The sequence below is a fragment of the Pavona decussata genome, unplaced genomic scaffold, assembly GCF_977016875.1.
Source record: "Pavona decussata unplaced genomic scaffold, jaPavDecu1.1 SCAFFOLD_39, whole genome shotgun sequence".
NCBI classification, from domain to species: Eukaryota; Metazoa; Cnidaria; class Anthozoa; order Scleractinia; family Agariciidae; genus Pavona; species Pavona decussata.
Window position 1 is genome coordinate 197,501 of NW_028145461.1, and position 12,219 is coordinate 209,719.

At 39.4% G+C, this 12,219-nt stretch overlaps 2 protein-coding genes and 2 pseudogenes across 2 annotated transcripts in view; 2 read left to right on the forward strand and 2 right to left on the reverse strand.

Moving 5' to 3' along the window:
- Positions 1 to 6,371, forward strand: part of LOC146483311 (vesicular inhibitory amino acid transporter-like) — an 8,785-nt gene extending 2,414 nt beyond the window's left edge. Inside the window, exon 2 of the mRNA XM_085106009.1 lies at positions 4,357 to 6,371. Coding sequence (XP_084962135.1) covers positions 4,357 to 5,701 — 1,345 coding nt within the window. The 3' untranslated portion in view covers positions 5,702 to 6,371. The remainder of the gene's footprint in view (positions 1 to 4,356) is intronic.
- The window catches only part of LOC146483312 (vesicular inhibitory amino acid transporter-like), a 29,508-nt gene that overhangs the window by 2,380 nt on the left and 14,909 nt on the right, over positions 1 to 12,219 (forward strand). The window lies entirely within an intron of this gene.
- Positions 1,897 to 2,628, reverse strand: LOC146483313 (uncharacterized; annotated as a pseudogene).
- On the reverse strand, positions 9,259 to 10,226 carry LOC146483314 (uncharacterized; annotated as a pseudogene).

Below are 12,219 nucleotides of genomic sequence, written 5' to 3' on the forward strand. Positions count from 1 at the left end.
TTATCTTTAAATGTAGACAGAAGAAACTACAATTTTACCGAAGACCTTTGGAAACCAGTCTCTGAACCAAGCTAATCTTACCAAATTCTTAGGTGTCTATGTTGATAGACATCTAACCTGGAAGCATCCCATCAGCTTTGTATGTAAACAAATTTCCAAGTCAGTGGGTATCATATTCAGGTCCCGATTTTTACTTATCTTCAAAACAAAACTAACTTTGTATTACGCGCTAATTTATCACATACTGTAACTCCACCTGGTCGTTCACATATGTGTCTAACCTAAATAGAATATTTTACTTGGATAAGCGCGTTGTGCGATCCATTGCCAATTCACATTATCGAGCACACTCTGCTCTCCTATTTGCTAAATTGGGTATCTTAGACATTTTCCAAGTTAATTCATTTCAAATAGCCTAATTTACGTTTTATTATCAAAATCAATTATTACGTACCTCCAATGTTTCTGAATTTGTTTTTAGCAAGTGGCCAAGTGCATAATTCTGGCACCAGAACAGCCAACCACTATCGATCGCATTCCTGTCGCACAAATCTTAAGCAATTTACAGTCCTTTACCAAGGTCCCAAAATCTGGAACTCTCTTCCAATATAAATGTTGCACTTTTTATTTGTAAAATAATGAATTGACCAAGCAGCACTTACGCATCACCATATTTTTATTTATTAATGTCAGCCGAGGTGGCCTCTCTTATAAGCCTGGTGACTTCTTGAGGTCTCCTCGCCATCGATATCATTGTAATGTCCAGCTCAAATGTCGGTCTAAACATAAACCTTAGCCTGGGTTAATTTAACAGACAGCGATGCTAGGGACACCAAACGAGAAGTAATCTAGATAAAACGAGTGCGAGTGTTCCAAACACCAAGAAACCTGAAACAGATGAAAGCATAACGCGAAGGCGGAGTGCTTTCTTTGGCCGTTTTTTATACTGGAGGATACGTTTTAGGTTGATTGCACGTGTAACTTACGTCATGGTGGCCATACTGGTGGTATGGAACAATAAGATTTTTCTCTTCTTGGAGTTAACTTCCATTATAATGATTTCATCGGTCATTGCGGCGTATTTTGCAAGCTAAAATGGAGAATTCAGCGGGCTAAAATATATTTTAGCCCACCGCTCTAAGCAAATGAGAAACAAGAAAATAACGTAGCCAACCAATCAGAACTGGAAACCATTCAACTCTTCGCGGATCTGTTCGCGCCGTTTTCTTGCTTGTTTGACTGGAAGCGCTGCTATCTGCAAAAAAAAATTGTTTTGAGCTACAAAATGACTGAAAAACCTATAGAAGAAGTAAATTCTCAGTCGTCCCAGCTAGCTAGAGAAGAGGACTTACAGAAACTTGTGGGCGATGATGGAAATAATGCCTGTAGTAGCTCCATGGCCGGCGGCGAGGTAAACAGTTTGTCTTCGTCGAGCGAAACCCGCTCAGTTTAGCACTTGCAAGTGACCATGTCTTCGCTGTTTACAAAATTATGTTATTTTCCCTTTGAAAACTTAAAAGCAAATATTTTTTCGACAAATTTTGCGGTGTTCTGTCGAAGTTTAAAGCTTGTACAATGAAATAACTATAAAATAAACGGCGACGCAACGCTGGCAGCGTTCAAGATATCTCTTACTGTACTGCGGTCTTTGATTCCTTTCTGAATGCCTTCTGAAATAATTATTATAATAGTAATAGAGTTAATGTTTTTGGGCGTAAATATGTTTTTAGCCCTTCTCAGAACTCATTTTAGCCCTCGCCTGCGGCTCTGGCTAAAATGAGCCTGAGTCGGGCCAAAAACATATTTACGCCCGCGAACATCAACTCTATTGTTGTATTTTAATTTTATGCAAACTATGTGAGCAAATTTCCTTTTGTTTTTATTACCAACATTAAGTAAACTGCTTTACACGAGAGTCGTGTTTGATTAAGCAATTACATTAAAAGAAGCCGCTGCAGCCAGCATGGAAAGATGCTAGAGATCCTGCCTGCCGTAAGTGAGTTTGTAAACTGTTCCATAACACCGCACCACTATACCTGAAACTGTTCTTAAAAAAATTGGTACGGGGAAGGGGGTCACCAAGTTTATCTTCAGTGTTGCAAAGAGAATAGCCAGTAATGGTGCTACGCTCGACAAATCTAGATCGAAGATAATCAGGAGCGAGCCCTTTTAGAGATTTATACACCATGCAAGCTTTTTGTATCTGGCACTGAGATTCAAGCTTTCTCCAATGCAACACTTGAAAAAGGTATTCAGTACTGGTGTCAAAGGCAGCGGAGGTCAGGAATCTAGCAGCACGGTTTTGTAGCTTTTGGAGTTTATTGGCGAGAGTTTTATCACAGTTACCTCGGACAACGTTACAGTAATCGAAATAAGGTTTCACCAGAGAATTGTAAATAAATCACAGCGTTCTGTGAGGAACAATAGGTCGACCGGCTTCAGGGCCCCAATACCAGAAGCAATCTTCTTAGATAGATTCTCGATGTGAACATTCGAAGTCAAATTTTCGTCTATGTAAATACCAAGAGATTTGGTGCTGGGCATCTGGCTTATCTGGGCTCCGCCAATTTTTAGAGAGGGAGACTGATAGACAAACGATCTAAGCCTTCGCCGAGAACCAATTAACATGAATTCAGTTTTAGATTTATTTAGTGTAAGCTTATTAGCTATAAGCCACTCACCTGACTCACTGACGCTGGTAAGGTCCTTATTGAGATTAAGTTCAATACTGTCAGCACTATTACCTGCAAGCGTCAAGTGGGTTTCATCGGCATACATTCGAGGCTGTGAGTGCGAGAGACAATTCGGTAGATCATTAATCTAATGCATAAGAGAAAAAGGAACGATCCCAGTTTTGTCCCCTGAGGGGTGCCGCAGGACAATACACAATTGTTGGAAAGGGAGCCATTTAGGAAACATTTTTGATTGTGTTCAGATAAGTACGATTTAAACCACTCAATTGAGACGCCTTCTATGCTATACACAGCCAGCTTAGAAATCAGAATACTGTGATCCACCGTATCGAGATCCAAGAATACTACGGCGTTCACGTTCCCCTGATTTATATTATATGCCCAATCATCAGTTGCCTCAAGTAATGAGGTAACTATAGAGTGGAGCGACCGGAAGCCTGACTGGTGAGAGGACAGTAGATTATTATCCATTAGGAAGGCATAAAGTTGATCATAAATATCCTTTCAAAGACTTTTGCAACCACTGGAATAATAGAAATAGGACGGTAATTGTCTAGGTCAATACGGTCTCCCTGTTTGAAGACTGGTACTACTTTTGAGCACTTCCATTCTTCAGGAAAGATACCAGTTGTTATAGAAGTATTAAAAATCAAACAAAGGGAATCAGCAATAAGGTCAGCACAAATGCAAAGAAGTTTAGCAGAAATCTTATCCCGGCAATCCAGTTGCTTTGGATTTAATTAGTTTAGATAAAAGGGAAAGAACTTTAGAGCGATTGGTTGGCATGAAGTCAAAATTAGCGCTATCAGGCGAGGGTTGCTCATATAATGGAGATGTGTGCGACTATTTTTATAAAGAGGTATTTCATTCAGTCTCATTAGCAAGTCTTGGTTCCACAGTGGCGAAATGATTATTAAATGCTATGGCTAATTCTTGTGAATTACAAATGGATTCACCGTTTCGTTTAATTTCTTTTATGGATGGACCATTCGATTTCCGAGAAGTGAGATCGTTAACAACTCGCCAAGTCATCTGTGAATTCCCTTCGTTGTCATGAAGAGCATTAGTGTAATACGATTTCTTAGCTTGTCTAATTGCATTGTTTACAGAATTACGAATTTGTTTATAGTTCAACCAAGCCACAGGATCATTGGATCGCGTTGCGTTCAACTTCGCTATGTCTCTTTTATGCATACGCTGTTTCAAGTAAGGCGTAACCCAAGGCGATTTCAAGGCTCTAACACGTTTTGAGCGCAAAGAAGCATGTTTATCAACAATGCTAAGAAAACTGTTTTTCCAATCATGCCACATGTCATTGGGATTATCGAACATTTTTAAACTGTCTCAATTCTGAGAAAAGATGTCGTTACGGAATTCAGTTAGGTTAAAGCTTTTAAATTTCCGATAAGTCACAGATGAGTGGTCCCTGGAGTGCACACCGGAAATTTTACGATAAACGTAAACAAGGCTATGGTCACTGATGCTGATGGGGTACACACCAGAGCAAGATACTCTATCTGGACAGTTAGTAAATATTAAATCAATTAAAGTTGACGATGAGAGTGAAGCTCGAGTTGGTTCATTTATGAGTTGATGTAAGCTAAAACAAAAATGTGCATGCTTATAAATTACGATCGATTATTTCTCAACGTTTTCACCTCAGATTCAAAGATATGCTGAGAGGTTCCAAGACACCACCTATTAAAAGGGCCCTTTTGGATATAGAAAGAGAATCCAGCTTAGAGCTACTTCTACACTCTAACGACGCTGGAAGTTCCACAGATGACGTCACATCCTCGACGATCACAAGCTCTCCCAAGTCCTCCCCTGACAGTTCATCAGTTTGGAAATCCGTCGTTAACATCGTAAATTTTATCGAGGGCTTAGGCTTTCTTGCTCTGCCGTTTGCCCTCAAAAAGGGCGGAATTGTTGTCATGGTGGCATTTTTTATCATACCAATTTGTTTATGGTATACGGGAAAACTTCTCATTGAGTGTTTTTACGACAAGGACGAAAAGCAAAGAAGAGTAAGAGCAAGGTCAACGTTCAAAGAACTAGGAGAGGTTCTGTCTCACAGATACGGAGGATACATAGTAACAGCCTTTGTGCAGTTGGATTTGTACCTGGCTCCAGTTTCCTATCTTATTCTCTGTGGATCACTTGTGAGTCACGCCCTCCCCTCAGTACCCCTCACAGTTATCGCGTGGACATGCATTGCAGGAGTTGCGGTTTTTCCAACAACGTCTCTGAAACCCTTGTCAGACATCGCCTGGTTAAGTGTCGTTAGTGTCATCGCATTAATCTCAGTCTTGATCTCTGTTCTTTGGTATGGGGCCAAACACATGGACGAGTGGGATCTGGACACTATCCTGTTTTGGGACAGTGAAGGTGTCAGCATTGGTCTTTCGATTTTAATTTACGGTTACGGCGCGCTTCCAATTTTGCCATCAGTTGAAGAGAGCATGTGTGAAAAACACAAATTAACCTTAGCTCTTGCTCTAGCATATGCTTTAACTATGGTGATAAAAGTAGTTTTTTCTGTCTTTGCGTTCCTTTCCTTTGGATCCGAGACAAATCAAGTTATCCTTAACAATCTACCCGAAGGCCCATTGCGCATGAGTATCAGTTTCATTTTTGTTATTTTCTGTGTTCTTTCGTACGCCCTGCCTCTTTATCCAGTGTTTGATTTTCTCCAAACATTTACAGCGATCGAGACAGTCTCTGCTAGAATGCCGATCTTGGGCCCATTACTGATTCGCATCATTGTGGTTCTGTCGACAATTTTGATTGCAATTTTAGTTCCAAAGTTCGCTTTAGTTGTCTCTTTCGCTGGGAGCGTGTTCGCCTCATTTTTTACCTTCATATTCCCGTGTGCTGTTCACCTTAAATTAAAGTTCAGAAAGCTGAAAAGATACGAAGTTTGCTTGGACATCCTGCTGATCTTTATTGGCGCCGTTGCTTTCATATTTGGAGTGATTTATTCAGTGAGGGCCCTTATTATGGATTAATATAATTTCTCCATTTTATAAATGCCTGTGCAAGAGCTAAAATTTGTACTTCAAAGCCAACATGGATGAAGACTGTGCCTTAAAAACAGGAACACCTCAAATGGTGATTAAAAAAGTGTGTGAGAACATATTTTCACGGGAAAAGGGCGCGGAGTTGGTGATGCGTCAGAAATGAATTCAAATGCACGTGTTGAACGAGTACGTTTTTTCCCTTTCCTGTGTTCTTTAAAGGGACTTTGTTACCCCAGGCGCATGCGCGTGTTGATGAGAAGCACTTTGAAATCGTTGGCCCAACTTTTTCAGATACCGTCGGAGAGTTCAGGAAGCTGTTTTTATGTTTGAATCGCGTTCACCTTACTGACCTTAGGAAAGTTAGCTGAATGTTTTTTTTACAAACGTTCTTTAGTAATTACAGAACCTGTTTGTTGCGATATTTTTGAAAGCTTTTGCAATGGAGGAAAACCAAAAATCCCGCGACGAGTTGTATGCAAGTTAGTCTCAAGTGGACTCTACTACGGGTGTATTTCCATCTTCTTTTTTCGTCATTGTTTTTAACGTTCCTTTAATCCATTTCTTCTTAGCGAACGAATTGTCAAGCAAAGGAATCAGCGAGAACACAAAACCATTGTTTTGTAGTTTCGTTTAATAAATAATATTTTTCAAAGTGTAACTGGCGATTGTTTATTATCAACATTTGTACAGTAACGGGGTTATCGCTCCATGTAACGTAGACATGATATGGCTTTAGTATGTTGGTCCTATCACAATCATGAGGTACCTGATCGTATTGTTCTAAGAACAAGAAGCTGTTTCCAGCTTATACTCGGGCCATATTTGACTGTATGGTGCGTAAAGCCTACAATCTTTTAACAGTGATAACCTCCAGCATCGCCTTTCCCCCAAATAGATAGCCTGCGAGGAAGCTCTCTTGGGGTAGATCCCCTTTCCCCCTCCCGCCCCCCGCCCCCAAGAGAGGTTTGCTCGCAGGCTACCAAATAGGTAGATACAGATATATAGTGAGGCAATAAGTAACCACCAGATAGAATTGCATTTCTTGCAGTTAGAATGAAATACAGGGGAAAACGACATTTGTCATACGAATGCTTTTTTATAATTTTATAATCCCCGGGCTTTAATCCTTACGTTACACCTTTCGTTTAGAGACAGAAACCATTTGTACAGTCCTAATATGTATGTGACGCCGGGTCAATGACGGATCGTAATTTTTGGTATGATCTAGACCCGGTGGGCGGGGGGGTTACTCTCTTATGTGACCTTAACGGGGACGTGCGGCCTGATAGGGTATGGTTTAATTTTCCGGGTGTTTTGTCTTAAACGGGTATCTATTTCATCACTTTTTGTCTTAAACGGGTATCTATTTCATCACTTTTTGTCTTAAACAGGGTATCCCTACATGACCTAATGGCTTAAACAGATTGTGATTGCCAATGCATTAAAATACAGTAAGAAACTAGTGTATTCTTATTTCATTCTAGTCTTAAACAGGGTGTGATTTTGGGTTAAATGTCTTAGAAAGGGCCTGAAAATTTTGAATTCTGTCTTTAACGGGATAGGGAAATCGGAAAATTGTGTCAACCTCGTTAATTCCCAGGGTCTCTCATCTTCCCGCCGAAGCGAGAGAGGAGAAGATGAGAGACCCTGGGAACGAGGTTGGAATTGTGTCTTAAACAGGGTCAGGGTTTGAACGCCCGGGCCGCACCTCCCTAGTAACGTTACGCATCACGCGTATGTTTATATCCTTGTACGTTTTTCAATGTTTCGCTGTTAATATTTGTGAAAATGAAATTCACGGGAAAGCATTTGTTATTCAACTTTCATTAGAAGACAGAAACTGTTTCTAAATTGATTGTTTTTCTGTAGTAAACGTGAGACATCTTTATCTATCTTGGCCCGCAAGGTCATAGACTGATTTAGTTGCCAAATTTTCGGTTAAACAAAACTAACCTTGAGGCACTCAGGTTAGCCTAAAAAACACTCCGGTTAGCCTAAAGAGCACTCCAGTTAGCCTAAATAACACTTAGGTTAGCTTAAATAGCTCTCCGGTTAGCTTAACGGTTAGCAGTATATGTTGGGGTTGTTCATGCCTCGCATGCCTCGCGTGTTTTGTTCATGCTTTGCACGTCTGGCTCGCATATTGTAAACAGTCCTCACGGCCCAAAAACAAAGAACGCGACCGAGAATTTAAAGAATTGGATAACACGACAGAAAACGGAACCCGTACCAGCCGAGTACAAAAAAACGAGACCGAGAACAATAATTCGTGGCCCGAAGTCTTATCTCTCGGCCCATCGCGACCCCAAAAAGAAAAAAGAATTTGATAATGCTACCGAAACCTTAACTCGGTCCTCCTTACTGCCCGAGTAATAAAAGAATATGTCTTGATAATGAGGAACGTACAGTCATGGCAAAGTTGTCTTGCCATAACAACAATTTCTGGCATGAAGGTCTCTCTCTCCTTTTCGTAATCGACCATACACCGTATTTGACACCCTTCCCCCGTCCCCCTCCACCCCCCATGAATCAAAGTCTCTGTAACATTTTTGCTCTTTCGGGGTTGTTTTCATCTGTGGCAGTAACGAGAACAATTAAACAAAACGGTTTCTCGCGCGTTCCCAAATCGTTGGTGACCTTTTAAAGATACATTTGTTTAAGCTTATACAGATAGATCTGTTCGGATTATTGAGGTAAATCTTAGGAAACGGAATTTTATTCCCAGAATTTACTACCTATTAATGCCTTTACGAAAATGCTCGAATTTACATCTCTGCAAGGTTTATATCTTATGTGCTTTTCACTTAGGTTTGTTCAGTTTGTTGTTACACATTTAGGGTCCCACCCCCAAAATGCATTAAAGTCACAGTTAGTTTGCTTTGTTTTATTGTACTTTAGTTGTTGATTTCGTTACGTTGTAATACGTAATTTTCAGTTTACGAGTGTCATCGATCAGCGATTTTGTTGGCTCGAAATAAACAAGTTTTGGAACTTCCATTGCCTTCAAAATGATCTATGCCGCCGTAAAGTTCTTTCTCAATCTCCATGACACGTCTCTTGTCGTACTGGACAGTCGTTGGATTCTACAATGTGGTCTTCCACTCAAAATTCGAAAAATTTCCCTATTTGTTGTAGACTAATTATTTTTGTACCAATGGTCAGATCATCACTTGGTGATACTAATGACAACTTTGATTGACATGCTGTTGCTACGGTAACCATGCTATGGACCCCCAACAGTGAAAACAACGGTAGTTGTCTTAAATAGAATATCTCAAAAAGTACTAAACTTTTTCACATGAAATAAACACTAGTACACTTTATGATAATAGTTCTATGCTGTTAACCTCTAAATCCAAACACTTTAGATGTCTAAAGTTGTTTATCTAGTTATTTTTTCTCAGTTTTGGAAAAGTAAAAGGCATCAAGATAATTAAACAATAAAGAGAGTGTCATAAGAGAAGATATCACGCCATTTTTAAGGTTCACAGCATAAAACTACGTTATCACAACTAATTGTTCAAGTTTGGTATCAATCAGGGAAATACTTTTTAAGATATTCTTTTAGCATTTAGCTATATTCTGAAAATTGGGCAATCGAGAAAATCAATCTCAAAAGTTTCAGTTAAATATTAAACAAAGGTCCTTTGTGAATACAAGCTGTGTCTACTGCTATTACATGGCAGGGTAGGGACTGTCCTCAGCCAGTCATGCAAAATTCTCCAGGAGAGATTCCAAGCTTGCCAAATACTTTGATACAAGCCTTTGAGCCAATGTTAAAATGGGCTATAGCATCATAAATGCCCAGTTGGAAACCTTCGGCACCCACAAAAACATCTTTAGATACACGCTCCCAAAACATTCCATTTAGGGACTCATTTTGGTTTTGAGTTTTGCCATCCAGGCATCTGCTGAGAAGGTCGTCCTCACTTAAGCTGGCATAAATCGGTTTTAGTTCAACAATTATGTCTAGAGGCAAACCAGGACCAGGTTTGAAAAAATTTGTTTTGTTAGCTCTGTCCCTCGTAAACCCACACCAGCTGTCTGTTTCTTCTAGGCAATATTGCAGGTGCAAATTCCTATCTGCTGAAGAGGCAAAATGAAAAAGGCTGGCTAAAATTGCTTTCTTCATGGCAGGTAGGTTGCCTGAATTGCTCCTGATGGCAATTCCATAATAATTTTGCAGCTTATCAATCATTGCATCTGTCAATCTTCCTTTTCCACCCAACCCTTTTTTCTCTTTTTTCAGCTTTCGTAAAGCAGTTCCTAGTCTCTTCTTCACATGTCCAACACATTCTTTCTTCTGAACCTCAACATCAAACACTTGGTAGCTGTCTTAAACCAAGTTAAAGCTCTTGCTATCCCCATTTTCAAAATATTCATTGTACATAATCTTTTGCTTATTTAAAGACCGGGAGAAGATCCTCAAGGCACCCTCACGTTCCATAGATGGAGCAGAGCCCTTGTAATTAGCTTTACAAGTGGCCTCGTGGTCTGCTCTCCAAGCAGCATTTTATTTCCTTTTTTGTTCTCATAAAGAATAAAATAAAATGTACTCATGTGGCATTGCCAGCTACAGGTAGGTTAAACTAAATCAAACAGCTCTGTTTGCCACAGAGGCATTTTGATAGTATCCTTTACAGTGCCAAACAGAGTCTTTCATAGAGTCAGAGACGTTCCCCACACTACTAAAAAAAATATGAGACCTGCCATTGGAGCTTTTGCTATTCCATTTGAAACTTTAAAATGTGAAAAAATGTTTTGTACTTAGATCAATAGCTTAAAGCAAATTTATTTACACTTGCAAAATTTAAAAATTGTTATAAAATAGAATGAGTAATAAAATAAATATTAAAAAACAAATTCAGATGTCTTAAAAAGTGTCTAAGAAGCATCAATTAAAATACTCAAGGACAAGACCAACTAAAATTAGTAACAGACTTGAATACAAAAGAACTAGAACCTTTCAATTCTAGGACAGTTTTCCTTCTGAGATGGGTGTCACTTGAGTGTAGTAACTGTTAAACACAGGGAGAAAGTTCTTCATCTAAAAACAACATTTAAAACAAGTAAGAAGGATAACTCACAGAGAAAGAGGCAAACAGATGGGATGTATACTAATAAGTGGGTAGGTGTCATACATGTAAAGCACATGTCAAAACGCAACAACAACAATAAAAAGAAACAAAGTAAAGCCAGGTGACCCTTGCAGTGGCAAAGTCACGGATGTATCCTTCCTCTATCCTTCCTCTGTGGTGAATCCGGAAACGCCACAAATCTATCCTTCCTTCGTGTAAACAGGCCATCAGGGGTTGTGATTTGACGTAGCAGTTCAGTTACGTTGCTTTTAATTCTCAACAGAAAAATGGGATGCCATAGTTTCCATGTGACTCAAAAAGGGTGCAGTTCTCATGTGAGCTGCTGATTGAAAGTGATTATTTAATTGGAAGTTAATGGATTGCGCAGACATATTCAGTATTAAAAAAGACTTACATAAGTCCCTTAGTCCCAATTCTTATTCCCTTCACAAAACCCATAAGAAGCCACCATTCTTTAAAAGCAAACAATGCACTAATTGGGTGAACCAGTGGAAGCGAGGAGAACATTTAATCAGTGCAAGAAAAATCCAAGAACAAATCTTTAATTTGCCTTTTAGCTTCTGTTTCCTTAGCCTCTGATCTGTGAGTTGGTAGAGCTTCTGTAAGGTTTGCACTTATTTATTTTTATTTATTAAATCAATTCCAAATTACATTATTTTGCACAGGACAATCCAATGAATCTGTGGTCAGCTTAAACCAGAATATGAGATTCCTTGGAATAAACCGCCTAATACATCACGGATAGTTACTTGCATTATTACCAACAAGGGAAACTTCAATTTTTCTCAGCATTTTATTATTTGTGTGGAACTGTGTACAGTACTTCCGAATGTTATAAATCGAAATGTTGTGTCTGTTTGGCCGTAAGCGTGTTTCTGGGCAACGGAATAAAGCCGAGTCAGAGGCACTTACCTTCGAAATTGAGAGCTACATCACTCCTGACTTGGGCTAGTACAAAGATCAGAGTATGATTTACTCTTCGTTCAGTTCTAGTCTGAGATCCCAATGATCACCTTGGCTTTTATGGAGAGCAAGGTAGCTTATTCAGTTGGAAGGATTGAAACACTTCGCGCAATATTTCAACATCCAGTTTCCGAAAATATTTCAGGCGTCTCCTTTGATGAACGTTTATCCAAATCGCTTATTCTTTGCGCTAAACTGAATGTACTTTTCATTTATCGACCAAATATTTACATTATTTGTTTCTTTACATAGCACGATTTCAAGCGTCTCACCGGAAGTAATTATAAAGACCAATGCGCAGAAGCGTAGGATTTTTCACCTTATAGCGCATCAAGTTTTCGACAGCCAATGAAAAACAGAGATAGTTTTGGCTGGTCCCAGAGCCACTCGTTCAACAATTAAAAAGAAAAAAACGTGGGAGCTCTGGGGACGAGAATGAATTTT